The sequence below is a fragment of the Haemaphysalis longicornis genome, unplaced genomic scaffold (assembly GCF_048455015.1).
Source record: "Haemaphysalis longicornis isolate Haplotype H1 unplaced genomic scaffold, Haemaphysalis longicornis Haplotype H1 scaffold_7, whole genome shotgun sequence".
Lineage (NCBI taxonomy): Eukaryota > Metazoa > Arthropoda > Arachnida > Ixodida > Ixodidae > Haemaphysalis > Haemaphysalis longicornis.
The window spans coordinates 165,935,317-165,954,651 of record NW_027526422.1 but is presented as its reverse complement, the minus strand read 5'-3'; the positions used below and the strand labels follow the sequence as shown (position 1 = coordinate 165,954,651).

Genomic DNA, 19,335 nt, shown 5'->3' with positions numbered 1-19,335 from the left:
GTTCGCCCAGCCGCTTCTGTCTTGCGATGCCCTTGTCCATTTTCTCTGTCCGAGTTTTCCTATCGCATCTCTACATCAAGATAAGGATGTCCCTCTAATTCTAGACCAGTCTTTTGCCAGCCGCATCTTACCCTGTTTGTCCGCAGGTTGTCTGTTTTCCGCGTACATGCCAGGTCGAAGTCCGTCTGTTCCTCTTAATTTAAGCGGTGACGCCTTTTGTTGTAAGAAAGCTTTTTAGTGCTTCTACTCGCTCCACCATTTGATACCGGTAGCGCCATGCTGTGATTCAAGCCCTCTGTTCGCCAACCATTCCGTGCCGTTGCTATGTCACAGTTAATAATGGCATTCCGAGGGCGTGGAATGCCCCGCTACTTCCTCCAGGCGAGGCCTCTCGTGAGCTTACGCTTCTCCAGGACTATTGCTATAACCAAAAATCCCTAAGGAGGTGCCGGAAAGACGGCTATAAATCATGAAGCGCCCCCTCTCCGACCTTTCGCAAAGAGCGAGATGGCGGCTGACCGATTTAGAGGGTAGTGGCTCTACGCCACCTTTTTGGCTAGTGAAAAGCTGTGGTGTGGATTTTGCAACCCTACGGGCATCACACTGCCGCCGGTCATGCGTCTGGCACATAATGGAGCACGCGTCAGGGGTGACAAGTTTCCGATTTGTGTTCCAAGTCCCTGTTAGTATTCGCTGTACCAACGAGCCCTCCCTGTAGCCAGTGTGCGCGCAGTTTGCAGGTCTAGGGTGCAGTATTTCGCGCCTGCAGAAGCTTCTGGGTGTGCTAACCGCACATGTTCCGTCATCGAGCCTTCCGCCACAGTAATATGTTTTGTAGCCTGAGAAAGTAACAACGCGGTTGCTTCGGTACAGCGTTAGTATGACTACCCCCTGTCAGTTTTAAACACGCACACGCACACATACACACACCCACACACGCACGCACGCACACATGCACACACGCACACGCACACCCGCACGCGCTCTTGCACACACGCACACACATGAATCTAATAGATAGAAAAGAGTTTACCCAGAGTGTCGGCGTGGCTAGCTCCACAGTAATTTATTTATTAAATGCTCCATTCGGAACGTCGCCATACGCACGCTTTCATTTACTGACAATATGTGTTACTGCGCTTCGCTCAGTCAGTTGTGCCCGCCAAGCGTCACAGAAGAGGAAGCAGCTGAAGTCACTGCCGGCTAGTGCGGTGTCGGCATTATCGCTTCTCCCTTTTCGGCGCTGGACAGGTCGACGGCTCGGTCGCTGGCCGCTGGAACGGCGCTTGTATCAGCAACGGCCTCGTGCAGCACAAGCTCAACAGAGGTCATTTGATTTCGCCAAGCGCGGATGGGCATGTAGCAGGTCCTGCGAAGTGTTTGAGATCATGTCCAAAGCAGTATAGGTAAAAGCCATGTTTTGCCCAGATTGCTCTATTTGAAACCTAAAGAAACAAGTCTGGGGTCACAAATTTTATAAACGCAGTGTTTACGATGTGTTGTCGTCATGGAATCCACCTGTTGCTTTACATATATATTGTCGTAATGTCAGCGGCTATTCGTGAAAATGCAATAAATGCGAAAAGCGAAAATGCGGCTGATTGTGAAATGCGAAACATGTCATCGTCTTAGTGTAACGTACGCCTAATAATACCCGGCAGGTGCTTGTTTCCCGCCATTAGGCGCAGCCATTACTGCCGAGTGATCCCCCGGCAGGAGGAAAGTCTTTAGCGTGAGCTTTAAACATTCATATCTACCACTTAGCACCCTCTTCCTCGTTTGTGGTGTCCATCACTATTTTTTTGTTTGTAATATTTCTTTGCCAAACGTATATCCCTTACTTTTAGCACACTTTTGCAGAGGCCTGTCATATTAAATTGTGCTTTAAAATACCACACAGGAAATGAACTTCAAAAGGTTTATGATGGCACCCTTTCGGACATAGACGACAACAGATCCCTCGCAACACTTAGGTTGGCCTAATTGTGAATTCTGGTGGTCTTTATGAAACAATGATTTAGAGTTATAGTCTGCCTACAGTTATTTGTTCGCTTTTTAAGGCGAAGCGCGCGAGGACGCGCTGTTGTTGTCCGGTCAAGAAAATGGCCGCTGCTATAAAGACACAATTAACAGAAAAAAAAAATGTGCGATGCCGTGCATTTGAACCTGGGTTACCGCGGCAGCAAGCCGATGCTGAAAACCAACTGTGCTATCCCAGTGCGCTGGGAGCACAAAAGCTGCTGTCGTCGTTCTTCCTTTTACCTCCCACTTGAGGGATTGGCAGGGATTACGAGCATTGAGGGGATAATGTTCCCGTTTTACAAAATTCACAAAACTTTGCATTGAAAACGTCAAAGTTGAAGAATAGTGCGTGCCGCTAGAAACCTGTACGAGGTGGCACGCTAGTGGAACAGGCACACACCAGCCGTTCAATATGGCGTGTCGCAGTTTGCTTGAAGTCGCGAAGTAAGGCAACTAATGAAATCAAAGAATTACACCTAAACACGGGATAGTAGTAAAGAATCCGGTCGAAGTAATTCGTGCCAGAAAAGAAAGAAAAGAAAACGACTAAAGAAAAGCAAGTAAGATGTAGTGTTAAATATGTTGCTTATAATTATCGCCAGACTTTTACCCTCAAAGCACGTAAAGCGACCATGCAACACTTCTGATAAGCGCTTTCACTCCTTCCTTCGCGTCTGGAACCAAAGTGAAAGCTATTGTAATCGCCAGCACGGAGCGGCACTGCGTGCTTTGCTCGTCGCACCAAATATGCCTTCCATTTCTGCTTTGTTTTTTTGGCTTTTTTTAAGCTGCTGTCGAAAAGCGTTCATTGCTGCAACTGACGAAAAACCTCCCAACAGCCTGTCCATGGCTTTAGTGACGTAATTCAAGCCGTCGAAGAACGACAAGTCCGGGAAAGAAAGAAAAGTATTTTGAGCGAGTTTACTAGTTATCTCATAAGCATAGAGCAGGCTGAGGTGCTTTGCGATGCCCTAATCAAATACCGGGTGTGTTGAGTGACTACGTTCTCAAAGCACCTAAGATTTCAAGAAAAATTAAAGAAAGTGCTGCAGGGTCCCTTTAAAGGGGTTCTGAAAGCCATTTTGAGCCCACTAAATGACCAAGAGCAGTGGCTAGGTTGGTTCGTGAATGTCATCTGCCTAATGTAACATTTTTATGTGCAGAATAAAGCACACCCATTAGTTGCAAACTTTGTCCCCCTATTCCCACCATTTCCTGCGTGTTTTCGGGAAACGCCATTTGAACGCATGCATGTCATTGATTCTCCAATGTGCGTCTCCGAAGCGGAGATCCTGCTCTTGGATGGCTTGTTTCTCGGACTTCCCCCGAAAAGAAGCGTCGTCCACCCAACGTCGGCGGGTTACGGCGGTCCCTTTGCTTAATTAGAGCTCCCTGTAGTGCGTTCACACGCTCTTCAGTTCGTCGATATTTGCCTTTTTATTCTATTGCGCACACAAAACCGGTCGGCTGACTGTTTTCATAAATCTACCGAGAATTGAAAACTGTGCCTCGATGCCGTAGTGAATGCGACGCTGTTTTATTACCTCAAAGAGCCTAATAAACAGCAAGGTCCATGAACCCATACAACTCTACACTACCGCTAATAAGACCCGTATGCAAACCTCATATGCGTGCGCGACCGGCATGCTTGTAGGAAATATAAGGTCAGCTAAGTGCAGGAGAGTTTAATTACGCAAAGTTTTTTAAGTTATAAAGAATCAATATCGGCCTGACGTTTTCAGCGTAAAGCTTAAAACAAATGTAGGGAAAGCCCTATTCCCAATGTGCAAAATGGCAGTCGCAGGCGGGCACGCATTCCCGAAACAGCGTAGCTGGTGCTGACGAGCTATGCTAGCGGCGTCAAGGAACCTTACTGCACGAGAGATTTTAAGAAAAGTTTAGTTTACCAGCCAGGAATTCTTTAAACCAGTTAGGAAACATTGAGGCAAGACAGGAAGGGTAGGCCTCCATCTTGTACGAAGAATATTTACCGAAATCCACCTTTTCTGCCGTAGCGCAGTGGTTTTAAGCATCGTGCGCACTAAGAAAATCTTGAGCGCTAAATCCCGACAGGGGCTTGTTTTTATATTGTGACGTTGCAATGAAGGCACTGCTTGTAATAAAATGTATTGACAGGCAAATACAAGCCGGTAGGTAAAGCAGCTCCAATGTTCAAGGAACAGCGCGCACGTCCGCAAGGCTCTCAGCGTCGTCGTCGTCGTCTCTCTCTCAAGGCTGTACATGTACCAGCTTGGCAGTGGCGCACATCCCTGGAGGAGAGGTTGGCCATAACTGAATACCTGGATTGCCAATGTCCAAGAGCCCGTGACAATATCGACGCTGTTAGCATCTGGTCAATCGCGTCAACAAAAATGTCGCGTCAACAAAAAACCCAGGAATTACCCAGCAGTTGTCGTCCAAGACACTGAGCGCATGCGTCAGGCTGATCAGGCGCGCAGCATAGAGCTCAGTATTGGTGTAAGGAAACACAACAAAACATAGGCACCGAAACCTCATGAGGGATGATAAATCGCCGGTGAACAATGCCGCCATCCCCCATGTGTTCTGGTACATACTAGGTTTGCAGTTACTGGCTAAAGGGCACGGGGGTTGACATCATCCGAGAGCTAGCGCATGTTCAGGCTAGGCAGGAGCCAGCAGCTTTCGCCCACAACGTCGAGCGCATGCGACAGGACCCAGCATTTGCCACCGAGACAAGGAGGAACATTTCATACAGACTCCCTCATGAGCATGCCGGCGCCTAGCCAGGATTTTTGTTGGGGGGGGGGGGGAGGGAGGAGGAGGAGGAAGGCTAAACAGCGATAAATTTCACTTCACTTCACAACGAAGAAACACAAAGTGAGCAAAGAACAAACTGTGGCTCTCGCCAACTCTGAACGACGGGGATTTTCCCAGCAGGTCGCCGGTGGCGGCAGCGGCTCGCTCCGCCGATCTCGACGCGACGTAAGCGCCGCCAGGGCAGGGGTAGGAGCTAAGGCCGCCTCCGACGGCGGAGTTTTCAAACAGGCCTAATCTAAAAAAATCGCGCCAATCCACCCCGTGAATGTGGTTGGAAAGCAAAGCTGTAAACGGCACCCATAACGATTACCCATGCCACGTCACTTAAATTCAGCCACGTCGCTCTACAACTGGTAAAACCGGAGAGAAGTGAAATGCACTTAACCACACCATTTATTACTTCAAAGAGATATTCTTGGTAAGGTTAAATCAATGCATGATGCATGAACGGTGTTTGGTTGAGTTGTATTGGTGTAGCACAAAAGTTGAAACTTTTTTATAAAATAAAGTAAGCTCCAAACCGGTCTTAGACGACCTGACTTTTCCGTCTCTGCGCCGCGGACGGAAGCGACGAGATTTGCGGCAGAGAGGAAGAAGGAGGAGGAAGAAATACTTCTGTTCAGATTTCTGAACGGCCCAGAGTACAGCCCTGGGGAGTGATTCCTTCTTCTGTGGGGCCCATATGCAGTCCGCGCCGCCTGTGTTCTGTCCACCCACTGAAGCTGGGTAGGTAGAAAGGGCCTGAACAGCAGCATCTGCCATTGCTTTTGTTGGGTAGTTGACGGAAAGAGAAGAGGGTGCTCAGGGCTAAAGTCGCACATCCCGATTACGGGGTGGAGTGTTCCTACTTCTGAGCAAAATTTACATTCAGCGTCGTAGCGATTCGGATAAATTAAGTGAAGGCGCGTAGGCTGTGGGAAAAGCCCGGATTGTATGAGCCGTAGGGTAGTTTGTTGTTCTATGGAGAGGTGAGGGTAAGGCGAAGGTACGGTCGGTCTCAGAAGGCGATAATGCTTGGTTATCTCCCTGAACGTGACAAGCGGGTGACTGTCCTCGTGCAGCTCCATAGCACGGGAGGCAAAAGCGCAGGCTTGTTGGGTGGGCGTATTTGTTGCCCTCCATTGAAGCGTGAGGGGGCGTCCAGATGAGCTGAATGAAACCGTTTGGGGAGTGGTGTTTAGCACGCGCAGTGCAGGTCAGGACACGCAACCCGACTGGTAATTCCAGTAGACTTGCTGAGAATCGGTGACTACCCACCGTAGCCCTGGTTGAGCGAGAGCCGAGGTGATGGCTGCCTCTTGTGCTGCCGTCATTTCTTCCGTCCTAAGCGAGGTACACGCAAGGAGGTTGGTTCTGGAGGTAGCCACGATGATGGCGTATTGCTGCCCTCGATGTTTGGAGGCGTCTGTGTAGATAACTGCATGATGCCCACCGAGGGTGGTGTTTAGCGCTTGAGCCCGTGCTTTTCGGTGACCCTCGTCATGTGAGGGGTTCATATTTCTAAGCAAAGGGAACATCTTTAGTTTTAGCCGCCAAGCATCTGGGACAACGTAAAGCGGAGTGACATTCTCGGCTGCCCAGCCGATCTGGTGAAGCATGCGCTTACCCATCGCAGTTCTGAGTCGGACCTTCTGGTTAGGAAGACGGCCTTCTCTCAGCTCGTCCACCGTGTTGTGGAGCGCCGGGCTAAGCAGCCTCTGTGTGGAAGCACTCATGAGAAGACCAATGGCCTGCTCGACCACCTTTCTAATCATTATATAAAGCATCTCTATGTCTTCCTTGTCGAGAAGAAGACAGGGGGTTGACATAAGTGACTCTCGAGAGGACAAAAGCTTCAATTAATCGAAAGGTACCGGATTCCTTAAGGCCTCGCTTCTTGGTATGTGTATGATTTGGTTAATGTTGTTTTTGAGGCGCTGCAAGGAGACGTCACACTTAATGTTAGCCTCGAGATGTAGGCCCAGGATCTTGATGCTGTTGCTTGGAGTTATGGCCTGGCCATCAAGGAGTATTTGAATGTATTTCTTGATTTGGCGTGAGGGCGGACGACAAAGAGCTGTGATTTTTTACGTGAACACTGGAGGCCACAGGCTTTAGCACATTGGCGTACTTGAAGTGAGGTGCCGTGCATTTGTGTGAGCTTCCTTTAATTTTTGTAACTCTTAGCACATGAGCAAGGTGCGCACAGGGCCTCTAGACGGGCGTGAGTGGTCGCGTGACGCTTTCACGTGGCATTCAGCGAGAACGCAGGGGGTAAACCCGTAGATGTGCTTGGAGAGTACACCACCTGTCTTGCCTGTCTTCGCGTGGGCTCGTAGCTAAACCGGTAGAACAACGGGCTCTCGCTTTGTTAGTCTATTAGTTCCAGGTTCGGTTCGCAGCTGTGTAAGTAAGTTCTTTTATTTGTTCGCTGGAGTTTTCTGGTAACACCAACTGTCACGAAAGAACCCTTGGGGGGTAGAGGTAAAAAGTTTTGCTTTAAAACGTTTGTCGTAGCGACTGCACTGGTTTGCAAGCGTAGCGAGGCAGCCACATACCAAGTGCCATAAAAATTTGACCGTTCTATTTGTCGAAATTTGGCCGCCGCAGTTGTAAACAAGTAAGCAGCATTGTCTATGGGCTCAAGGAAAATGACGTCACTTCCTCCACAATTTTCGCAATGCATTGAGATACTAGGGGCCTGTCCTGAGTATTCTTTCCTCCATGCTCCCATCCGACCACCTTCCTCGCACAATCAGCCCACTGGGCGTTTCGGGTTGCAGGCAGCGCTGCGCGCCACGCCCGAACGGCGCCTTGTCACCGAAACCCGGTACCCGGACGGCCCGGGAGCCGAGCGGTCAGACGCACGCACACAGCGCGGGCGGGCCGGCGGCCACATGAGGCGCGAAGAACTACCGCTTGCATGTCACGTGAGGGTGGAGCTCCCATGAGTTCTTCCTTTTTATTTTTTATGACTAGGCTTCGAAATTGTCACGTGATGCTCCCTCCTAAACTGTTCTTTCCTTCATGGTACCAGCCATGCTACTAGCGCAGACGACAGCCTCGTAGCAGACATGTTGAAAACGCAAGCCGCAGGTTTCGTAACTAATATTACCGTTGTTATTAGAAACATTACGAGATTTAAAAATGAAACAAAGTCATCTTCACCACTCGTAAATTATACTATATATTAAAATAAAAAAAAACAAGTGCTTTGTTCCAATATTAATACGCAAAAAGGTGGCGCTGGCGTCTCTTATCAGTTTAGATATAGTGCCTAGTATATTGTAAGCACTATAGTTTAGAAAGGAATGTAGCCTGTATCTGCGTCGTTGCTGACTTCGATGCCGTCTCCTTGAAGCAGTCAGTCTTCGTTGACTGCTTCGTTCGAATTGGAACGGGGCTTAACATGGCGGTCTGTCCGGGAAGACGGCAACGAAGCCGTCTAAAGGGCAAATTGGAACGTACCCTGAGACGCACTTCGAACCGCCCACGCAGAGGCCGTCGAGAGAACCCTCAAGTGAGTGCTGCCTCAGCGCACTACCTGCTGCGCACACGTATCGCTTTAGGGTGTACCGTATTCGCCAGCGAATTTTTTTGTTACGGTTATAAATGTTTAGAAGCAATCGGAGTAGCGGAACGGAATACTACAACTGTCCGTACGCCGGTGCATGGCGTCACTACACGACCGCGCTGGACATTTGCTCGAATAAGCGACCAAGCGGTCAATACCTATATTTAGGTATATAAACCGACTTCGGTTCGACACGCATGTATGTGCTCACTCCAACAAAATCTGAGGCGATTCTTGAGTCATTCGCTCACGTTTTTTGGACTCCCATACGTACCAACACATGTCGTCGCCACGTCGGCCCTATGACACTGACAGGATCGTTTTCTTTTCTGGCGATTTTTCGGCTTGGTGTGGAAGCGTAAAAATCCCGCCCCAGTTCGTCCTTCAACTTTTACATCCATTAGCTGTGTGCAAAATTCATAACAAAGGGCAAAATAAAAACAAATAGGCGCATACGTAACGCATAAAGTAGGAACTTATTCGTAGGTACTTCTCCTTTGTGTGCAGTGTGTGGCCGCCGTATATTGAACTCTGTTGAACACGTCTGCAGAAAATACCATCCCGTAAATAGGACTCAACCTAGGTGACTAGCGGTGGGATAGACCTGCAAAAGTTGTCTCCACAAATGAAGTATTCTAAACCACCAGAGTTGCTTTCTCATCTTCCTTTATGCGTTATATAATATTCCTCCGTAACCCAACTGCTGCTGTGTCGAAGCCATTTCTGCATTTGCGGACAAAGCCGAAGCGGCCGGTCAGTATGCGCAGGGGTTTGTAAGGCGTTTGGAAGGTGACCCTCTACTCGTGTAAATAACACTACTGGAAGTGTACACATATTTTCAGGCGAAGATACGCGGATCTGATGTTAATGCTCAAGTGGAGAGCACTGCAGAACATTTATTTATTTATTTATTTATTCATTTAAGGTTACCCTCAAGGCCCGGGTAGGGCGTTAAAGAGGGGAGTGGGCATAAAAGGTACAGATATACAACAAAATAATAAGCATACAGGATAAACAAGAGAACAAGTCCAAATAAAGAAAAAATGACAAAATAGCAAAATCAAGAGAAAAGACACAAGAAAAGCACAATAAGGTTCTCTTCGAGGTCTTTCGTCTATTGGAAGCAGCTTCGTCAAAGTGTAGTAGGCTCCATTCCCTGCTCTCAAGAACTCGTCATATTCGCCATGACTTCGGCATTCCAAGAGGCTTTATATAATGAAAAAAAAGAACGACAGTACGCCCGCATAGGTGAAGAACACTATTTTCTCAAAGCACTCACACTGCTACTCCTTCATCGTCTTTGTTCCAGAAAACTCCCTCTGTATCACGCTAGGCTTTTCCTGAGGAAATGTGATAGCCAGGAACTCGATGCTAGTTAGGCACTGCGATTGGGTTTCTAAGAGGAAGCCTGTACCAGATTTTTTTCTGTAAACTGTGAAGATGGCTGGTTTCTTGTGCTCATGGCGATAAAACTGAGGACCCGGATGGTGCAAGTTTGTCTTTAAACGAAAATATGGCTTCGGTATAAATTCGTTGTTATCGCGTTCATCGCAAGGCGGAAGTGGCGCACGCGGAGACGGCAATTTTTGAATCGCCATGTCACCTTGTTTTAACCTACAAGGCAGTGTTTGTTATCCACAGGAAAAAATAATGCGCACCAGGCACGGACGATTTCGACGAGAATCCAGAAAAGCGTCTGGAACACCAAAGCGAAGCCGATCAGGACCTTGAGGAACCATCCCTTCTGATCCAGGAATTCGACTGCGTAACTCCACGCAAAAGTGATGACCAGGACGTCACCCGCGCAGGAAAGGAGGTTCAGGATGATTCGCGTCACGTCCCTCCGGTGATTCCGGTCGCCGAAGAATTTGTACAGCGGCTGCGTAGAGACGGAGGCGCCAAAATTACACTCCTTTGCTGATGAGGAATTCCTGTTAGAAATAAATGATTTATAAGTATTAATTTTAGAAGTGCTCTATGATATGACACACACGTTGGCTCAGCTGGAGATGAATGTTGGTTTGCCAGAACACGTTTAGGGCGAGAGCCATATGGGTCTTCGAAGGCTACAAGTGATCGTCATTGTCACCGTTGCTGGCGGGAATACGCATTTCACCGAAGTGGCTGTCGCTGTAAAGAGAATAAAGCTGTGTCGAGCCAAAAGAAATACCAGTTCGGTTGCGGTTCGGGTTCGGGTGAATTTATTTCGTTCCGGTACAGTTCCGATTCGACTATAGCAGAACCGCAACCAGTTCAGAACCCATTCGCAGCTTGAACCGTGTTCCTGGCGTCATCTTGAAACTTTTGACTGTCAGACGTACGCCCTTTATCAAAATTTTCCAGACAAATCATAAGCCTCATAAGCCACAAGAATGCAAGGAATAAGCTTTACCTTTAAATGTGACAGAAAAATTTATTAACAGTAAGAGAGGTGTTTTTCTCTAGCTTTCCGCAATAAAAAGTTCCAGCCTCGCTGGAGACGAAAGCTCTGTACATTGAAATATCTGTGGCCTGCACACTTTCGGCGTGACATAGGAAATTTTGACAAATACTGTAAATGCGGTTCTCCACCGGGAGTAACCTTTGAGGGTGAGGTGCACATACGTTGTCGTGTCACGTTCATTGCCTTCTTTGTAGCCGTCGCGGTGGCTTAGTGGCTGTGGCGATGTGCTGCTGATCCCGAAGACGTGGGTTCGATTCCCGGCCGTGGCGGCCGCTTTTCTGGTGGAGGCAAAAAGCGAAAACGCTTGTGTGTTTGAGGTTTCGTCGCACGTTAAAGATCCCCGGGTGTTCAAAATCATCTGGAGCCCTCCACTACGGCGGGCGTCATCGCCTGGTTAGCGTCAATCAATCAATCAATCAATCAATCAATCAATCAATCAATCAATCAATCAATCAATCAATCAATCAATCAATCAATCAATCAATCAATCAATCAATCAATCAATCAATCAATCAATCAATCAATCAAACCACAATCAATCAATCATTCTCTTCTTTGATTGGTTGTTCATTGCGTTAGCAAGAGGCAGGGCATGTCGGCAAAAGTTTTCGCAGTGATCCGCGGACACGTGCCACAGAACAACGTAGAACGAAAGAGCTCGACCGGGCAACCGGCGACGTCGTTGGAAGCTGTGTCGTTACGTTCGCGCCTCTTGCGACCCAGAAAAGTTGCTGGGGGTAACCTGAGGATGGGATGGCGGCGGTTTAATCACGTGTCTTCGTCTTGGCGTCTTTGGCACGGTGCGCCAATTCCGCTTATAAACGGCGTTAGACAAATGCGGCGGTTGCGGGCATCTGAATCGAGAAAATAATTAGCCGAACATAAACGCCAAAAAACTAACGCAGATGCATATACGACGAAAAAGAAATTTTACGTTCTAAACGAACACATAGGCACTAACCTTGAAATAGGCACCTAAAGGCGCAATAAATGATGTCTTAAAATGTTTCGTTTTCTTTAGTTCATGCTTATATGCTAGACAGAATGGATACGGTCTCCAGAGAAAAATGCTCATTTTGCCTAAGTTCCAGTTTCTAGTGACGACACGCCTAGTTTGGAAAGGTCAGAGAAAGGAAGAGACGTTTAGACTAAAATCTACCTTTTCGTGTTTTGCTTATTCGATGGCCAATGGCAGCAAAAGAGAACAAAAATTTGTCATCTGGGAATTCGGCACGGAATAATTTCAAACGATGTGGTGGGTCCTCTCTTTGTTGTTTTCCCGTAGACACCCACTATCCAAATCATACTGGTGTGTTTGATGCCTCGAAGTTACAGAGGATTGTCTTATGTGGAACAATGTATATTTCAGGTAGGCAAAACAATTCAAACCCCCGGGGATCTCTGACGTGCGTTGAAATCTCGACACACTGAAGTTTGTGTTCTTTGTAGTCATCGGAAAAACGGCAGCTGGGTGCCAGCGATCGAAACCGCATCCTTGGGTTAGCAGCCAACGGATCAGCCACCGAGGAGTTCTTGAGGATAACACTTGCCAAGTCTTCCTCCCCTCTTCCCATGTGTGAGACTTCTTAAAAATGATGAAATGCAACGAGTATGCACATTGATTGATTGTGGGGTTTAACGCGCCGACGCAACGCAGGCGATGAGGCGCGCCGTAGTGGAGGGCTCCGGATTAATTTTGACCACCTGGGGATCTTTATCGTGCGCCGAAATCTCGTACACACGGGCGTTTTTGCTTTTCGCCTCCATCAGAAAAGCGGCCGCCGCGGCCGGGAATCGAACCCGCGACCTCGTGCTCAGCAGCGCAACGCCTTAGCCACTGAGCCACCGCGGCGGGTGAGTATGCACATTTGAGGTGTTGATATTGGTCGTTGGCCAGTTGGAGTGATCTTGCGGCGCGGTTGCCCCTACGCAGTCGAAGCGTGAGAAGGACAAACTCGATGTTTCATATCGCCTGCAGGCTACGAAAGCGTGAAATTTCGTTCGCTTAGCCTTGCATTCTGCTCGCTCTAGGAACAGTAAAATCCCATTGCAACACCGGTGCGCATACCTCCCCCCACGTGATTACGAGGAGAGCGCTGATAGTGTTGACTGATGTGAAGTGGATAGTGCGTGAGATGTGACGAAATTGATGGTGCGAAAGAGAAGAAAAGCACCGAATGGTTTTGACCGCGCGGTATCCAGAGCGGATGTCGCGCTGTTTCGTCGTGAACCGATAACCCTGATTTCTTTTTTTCGTTCGGTTGCGGTTATGGTTCAGCGTGTTAAAAAATTACGGTTTGGGTTCGGGTTCAGTTCCGGTTCGACACCCTGGGATAAACACACATTTGGGCTACCATTTGATTTGAACCCGGGTTTAAAGAGCAAAAATCAGGTACTTGGCACCCTAGCAGAGGGTGAACAGGAGTTAGCCCGGTGTATGCCAGTTGACAAATATCTAATGACACGTGGACGAGGCATGGTTTGTCTAAATAAAAATGAACTGAACTGAACTGATGACACGTGGTTACATGTGTTTAAAACGCAGTTCTCATTGATGACTGATTGATATTTGTTATTAGCAAGGTGGCAATAAGGTGAATTAAGATGAGTTAGCGTGGATTGGGATACATTATTACGTAATAATGCTTGTTAAGTGAGTCATAGTAGGTATTTGTGAGGTGGAATAAAGGTTGATTAGTGACGAGAATGTCAGGGGGTGACACAAAGCTCGATGGGAAGATGAGATCAAGAAGTTTGTGGAGATAAATTGGTCGCAGTGAGCACAGGACCGGGATAATAGGAGATCTGTGGGAGGGGTCTTTGCCCTGCAATGGGCGCAGACAGGCTGCTGCTGCTGATGATGTTGAGGAACAGTGTAATGTAGATTTCCATGAGTTAGAATAACCCTAATTGCATTAAGGAAGAAATAAGGTCGCTTAAGAGGAATTAGGGCAAATTTGAGCGGAATATTGTGTAATCAAGGTGAACCTAGAGGTATTCACGCAACGTATAATGAATAATATGAATTTACTTGGGTAACCGAAAACAAACGAATGTGAGGACGGCAAAACAGGTATTTCAGTTCTTTGTCACGGTGACATTGGCACATACATAATGATATACCCCTTCTGGTCCCTCTACGCCATTCCTGCAGGAAAAAAAAAATTACTCCCACCTCCCCTCGCGGGAACCCCTCTGTAGATGCGACGCATAGGGGGTTCCGTTGTTGTTTCTGTTAGGTTGATTCTCCCATCGCGTGAAACGTGTCGTGAACCCCCTGCCACGGCTATGACGCAACGTGGCGCGGCTATGACGCAACACAATCCAACACAATCCACTTTAATCCAATGCAATCCAAATCCAATCCAATCCAATCCAAGCCAAGCCAAGCCAAGCCAAGCCAAGCCAATCGAATCCAATCCAATGCCCCTCGCGAGAGAGTGTTCGCTATCGGAGAGGAGAGGGGGTGAGCGGCGGAGAGCGCAGCTTGCGCGGCGAGGAGAAGGGGGGAGGGGTGTGGACGGACAACAACGCCGTATGGAGGGACAAGGCGAGTGAATGAGATGGCGTCGCATCTAGAACTGCAGTCGTCTTATCAGGAATTTCGCTCCCATGAGCAATAGTTATTTTCTGGTTTTCCTTTAAACATAGATACATGCGATGAAGTGCAATGTGAATGATTTAAACAGTCTTTTTGACACGTTTTGAAAATAGGGACAGACGTAATGTCTTGATTAGTAGTCTGCGAACCAGTCACATGGTAATCGACACTCTCTATATTAATGCTATTATGGTAAATACCGAAACCGGTCTTCGTTTCCAATATGACTGAAAATTCCCTGCACCAATCTTGTATGAGCCTTTGTATTGGCTTAGGGTATACGGCAATAAAGAAATAAGTAAAAACGGAGCATCCGCTAATACTTTCAAGCGTTAGTACGCACTTCGCTATCTAACGGGACAGAAAAAGTGCAGCTGGTTTGTCACTAACCTGCATTGGTGTGGCTTGATTGACAATGTGCTTAACAGAATACAGGCAGGCAGTCGAGGTATTAGATACGCCGGCTCGCGATTGTAGAAGTCATTATTTTTTGCTGTTTCTTCGACGCTTGTTCTTTCGGCCATTATTTTAGCTAATAATACGCCAAATGCATGTTTAACCACAGCGCCAGGAACCAAAGCAAGCACAAAAAGATAGAATGGCAAACAAAGTAGGGACTTAATAGCAAGACTTACAACTCATTCGATTTTCTAGAGGGGCATGCTACACCAGAGAAACCAACCAAGCAGAATAAAAAAAACCTGGAAACAAGACATGAAACTTGCTGTAACGTTAAAAAATGGGCTATACGGTAACTGTTCATGCTCGATACGCAAAATAGACGCAACGAGGGGAGAAGGAATGGAGGACAAGACTTGTCCTGTGTTCCTTTTGCCTTTGCGCGGTCTGTTTTGCGTTTCAAAGATGAAGGCATAACAAAGAAGCCATCCAACTACCACTAAGAACGAGTACAGCTCGTTCTGAGAAGCACTGAAGCAGTGGCCACTTGAAAATAAAATGAATTGTAAGTCAGCGCTTTGTTCATCCTTCTATATTCCGTCCTTTGCCTGACTGCTTTCTCTGCGGTTCATCGAGGCGATTTTGATGTCCGGCAAGCTCACCGCGGGCGTTCGGCGCACGTTGAGAGAGGCGAGGCAGACGGTGCACTGGTCAGTGGTGCGGTCGCGAAGCCAGCGCTCGATGCAGCTCTTGTGCGCGAACCCTATGGAGCCCTTGCAGGAGCAGGGAGCAACGAGCGGCCCGCAGTCCACGTTGGCCCTCTTGTAGCAGATGCGGCACACGGGGGTGGTGGAGTCCGCGCCGAGGCTGCTTTCCGATTGTCCCGGCTGCGCTCCCGCTTTCGCCGCCGCCGCCATGGGCTGGATGGTGGTGACGGCGGTCTTCTCGCTACCGCTCACCGCCTGGTTCTCCGGCTCAGCTCCGACCATCGCGTCCATCGTCACAGTTGCGCTTTCGCTAGTCGCAAGCCTGCGCGTTCCATAAGGTCATTTAGCGGATGACGTGCAAGAATTTATGCCTCCCGCGTAACGCCCGTATATAAAACAACCAAAGCAATCGCACTAAGAAGTTTGGAATTACCTTGGCTCTACAAACTTTGCGCAAAGAATATAGAGAAAAAAGTTTCCCATGCACTCTGTACAGATGTTTAACCAGCGGAGCTGTAACGTGCGCCTCCGCCCGGACCACCACAGCCCTTGCCGGCCGTTGTATATTGAGCTGTGCCTTACTCAGTAGCTCGCTATGCGCGCGCTCTGCTGCGAAAGAGGCTGTCTTTTACTTGCTCCGACGCATCGTCGGGAGTGTCTGCAGACACGAGAGTGTAGCTATGCCATCTATAAAGTCAGCCGACGTCTATAACTTTACTTGTAACTCTTGCAAACCTGGTTTTTCCGGACATACGATGGAGTAGCGCGGGATGACTTTTCTGCAGATACGGGAAAGCCGTATTTTTCTTTCGCCCAGCCATATACAGCTTCCTTTTAAAAAATGTTTATTAACGAAACTCTTCTGCATCTTCTCAGTATTTTTCAGGAAGGGCGGAGGAAATTTTGAATTTTTGACAGAATAACTTACGCGGACTTCAGGGGTCCGGTGTAGCGGAGGAAAGGTCGTGTTGCCCGTTGACAAGCTGTGAGAGGTGGAGTTTCAAATGAGTTAGAAAAGAGAAGCTTTGCTTGTACGTGGCTTGTAATCGGTTTCGGGATACAACTCGACGACACTTAAATGGTGTGAAGCCCATAATTGCTGTAAATTACAGCTTAAGAATCAAACGAAAGAAACTTTCACATGTAAGCGGCCAAGTTAAGCCCAAGAAGCTTGAGCGTCGCTCAGAGTGTTGCAGACAACATACTACCTGCGGTCACCATACAGACAGCATGGCATTTACCTACTTGTAGATAAGAGTCTAGTAGCGTAAAAATGCGGAATTTGAAGGTTCACTAAAGTTTACCAAGTGCTTGTTAAGGTAATACTTATCAAGGGACTCCCCATTTTATTAGCGCCTTTAAATGGGTACTGAAACAAAATTTTGAAGGCGAGATTGCTTCATAGAAAGATTGGTGGGAAGACATACATAATCTGCAAGATATCAGCTGCAACTACAGCCTAGAACATATTTAAAATCAATTTGAAAGTGTGCGAAACGCAACCGAGCAGCCAGCGGAGGACATCGCACAATCGCATTCCCTGGATGTGGAGTAAATAAACAACATACAAACACGCCACGAGTTTGTGCTGGCGGCTTCCGCACTGTGGAGCAGTGGAGTGAGGCACTGTCTAGTGCCGACTGCGACGAGCAGTGCCGAAGGATCGCCAGCGCAGCCACCGGTGCCCTGGAGACCGGAGCCCTGGACGAGGGCACCCACCACGTTCAACTAACCAACAAACATAATAAAGTTATTTCTGTCTCAAAGTCTCAGCACTGCCGGCATTTTTCGTCGGCTCGCCGCTCCATTCAGAGGTCGGAGCTTCTGCTCCCGAGCAACGAACGATCCGACCATTGGCAGCTGAGGCGCCGGGATTTCGTTGGCTCATCGGGCAGCAGGCTATGACCTAAGTTCTACAGCGATTACAGACAGTTTATTTTTATTGTTTTTAATTACTCTGGAGGAGAAAACGCGCCGGGGACACGAAAGGCGTACTGAGCGAGCCGCACTCTCGCTGTGCCGGCGGCGGCCACGGCCGTGAAGTAGCGCAGGCTGGCGCGGGTACCTCGAGCGATAGCTTGTTGCCGCTGCACGAAATAGGACTCTAGTCCCAAATCAGAGAGCACATACCAGAAATGAGGTAATGATGCGATGGCGGATTGCATTAAAAGTTGTCATCTCCACCGCTTGCAATAGCGGCAATCGAATATCCGCCGCATTGTGAAGCTGTAGCGAGACCGACCGGCTGCTCCCAACGCGCGTCTCCCCACCCACTGTCTCGAGAGTCGCGCGTCGTTCTCTAGCCGCTGCAGCAGTGTGAACTCGCGCCGCCTGCATCACGTCCATGGTCGCTTTTAAGTGCAGAACACTTTATGGGCTCGCCTTGGCGTCGTAGCTCGCTGATGGATGATACGACTGCCGGAATCAGGCGATGCAGTAGAGATAACAAACCCAAGTAAAGCCTTGTGTACCGTCATCAGGGAGCCAAGCGGAGGCTTCGAAAACCACGCGATTTAAATAGTCATAACCGTTCGAACCTCGTCAACCGCTAGCGCTTGTCATACATCTCTCTGTTGTTTAGCACAAAGAAAATTGAAGGTACATTTAAAGCAAAATTTCTGTATATAACCGGCAGCCGCCGCGTTCATTTAGTTAGGGACTCTCGTTGAGATGGGTTTTACGATAGTAAGCGAAGAAACCGGCCGCGCAAGAAAGAAATGGTGCGTTCGAAGTTACGCAGAAAGGCTCCAGCCGCGCAAAAAAAAATATTACGCGTTCGAAATGACTCAAAACAGCTTCACCATACGAAATTAAAGCAAGCACAAAAACAACTTATAACTTCCGCTGGCGTAGTTTCAGGCAGAGGGCGCGCGAGCACTGCGAAGGCAAGAAATTTGAAATGCATTGGGTGGCAGCAGTCAGCGGATAACGACGGTGCAGCCGATTATGGCGAATCACTGCTCTGCATTTCCAACAGCTTTCACATTGAACGGCTTTCATTTTTAATTAAGCGGCTGACGAGAGAAGTACGTAGGGGTATTTGCAGAAACTGCCGGCGACGCGGACTCGACAGTGCTACGGGAGTTCTGCTCTGTGATATCCATCCGACGGTCCCGTGGACAGCTTGGTTTATACAAAACGCTCGTTTCGCGGCACCCTCTGAAACCTAAACTGCGACTGGCGGCATTAAAAACGTCTCTGATTATACAACCGTCGCATGCTAAAGCAAAGGAGGTTTCCACACGTGATAAGCAGGCCATTAGCTACTTATCACAAAAAAACAAGATGCAAAATTTTGGTATCAGTGCCCTTTTAAAAGCTATTCCTTCGAGAGGCGCGCACTGAGGGCAAGCAACTATACCGTTTTGATGAAAAACTTCTCGTTATGTGTCTCTCCGCGCTGTTCGCCGTGACATGATACCATTTCCTCCACCTCACACTACCATTTATTCTTGAACTTTGCGGCAAGGTTTAGTTCCCGCAGCGCTTTAGGAGAATATTTTATAGACCTTGAAAAGGTTTGAGTAACAGAGTCAGCGTAAGCAAAATATCCCGGTGATAGCTGATGTCTGTTTTGGATTTCATGTGCGTCGCTATCTATATTTTCTAACTTCTTTCAGCTGTACTTAGCCATTTTCTGGAATACCATTGCCTCGAAATCTTTTGTAACTCATCCGCGTCTTTGTAATGATAGAGGAACGGGAGCGTAACCCACTTGTTCGGACGGCTCAAGTTTTTTCTTAGCTGACAGACTATTCTCCATAGTGATTTGTGGAGGCATGCTGTTGGCCGCCTATTTAAACTTACTTGA

The 19,335-nt window shown here is 48.1% G+C and overlaps 1 protein-coding gene across 1 annotated transcript; it reads right to left on the bottom strand.

Annotated features, from left to right (window-relative positions):
- Window positions 1-1,097: 1,097 nt before the first annotated feature.
- On the bottom strand, window positions 1,098-15,862 carry LOC144145444 (uncharacterized). Its single transcript, XM_077677068.1, has 3 exons — window positions 15,480-15,862; window positions 10,033-10,253; window positions 1,098-1,369 (listed from the first exon to the last, which is right to left on the bottom strand). Exons 1-3 carry the CDS (start codon window positions 15,813-15,815, stop codon window positions 1,204-1,206), a joined length of 723 nt encoding a protein of 240 aa, XP_077533194.1. The 5' UTR covers window positions 15,816-15,862; the 3' UTR covers window positions 1,098-1,203.
- Between the last annotated feature and the right edge of the window lie 3,473 nt (window positions 15,863-19,335).

What these genes read in the sequence shown, in the direction of transcription:
- LOC144145444 (XM_077677068.1), bottom strand. Translation starts at nt 15,815, where the DNA reads ATGGACGCGATGGTCGGAGCTGAGCCGGAGAACCAGGCGGTGAGCGGT. An exon ending in ACGTGCGCCGAACGCCCGCG is followed by an intron (nt 10,254 to 15,479) that starts GTGAGCTTGCCG and finishes GTCTCTACGCAG; the next exon opens with CCGCTGTACAAATTCTTCGG. An exon ending in GTCGAAATCGTCCGTGCCTG is followed by an intron (nt 1,370 to 10,032) that starts GTGCGCATTATT and finishes AACACTTCGCAG; the next exon opens with GACCTGCTACATGCCCATCC.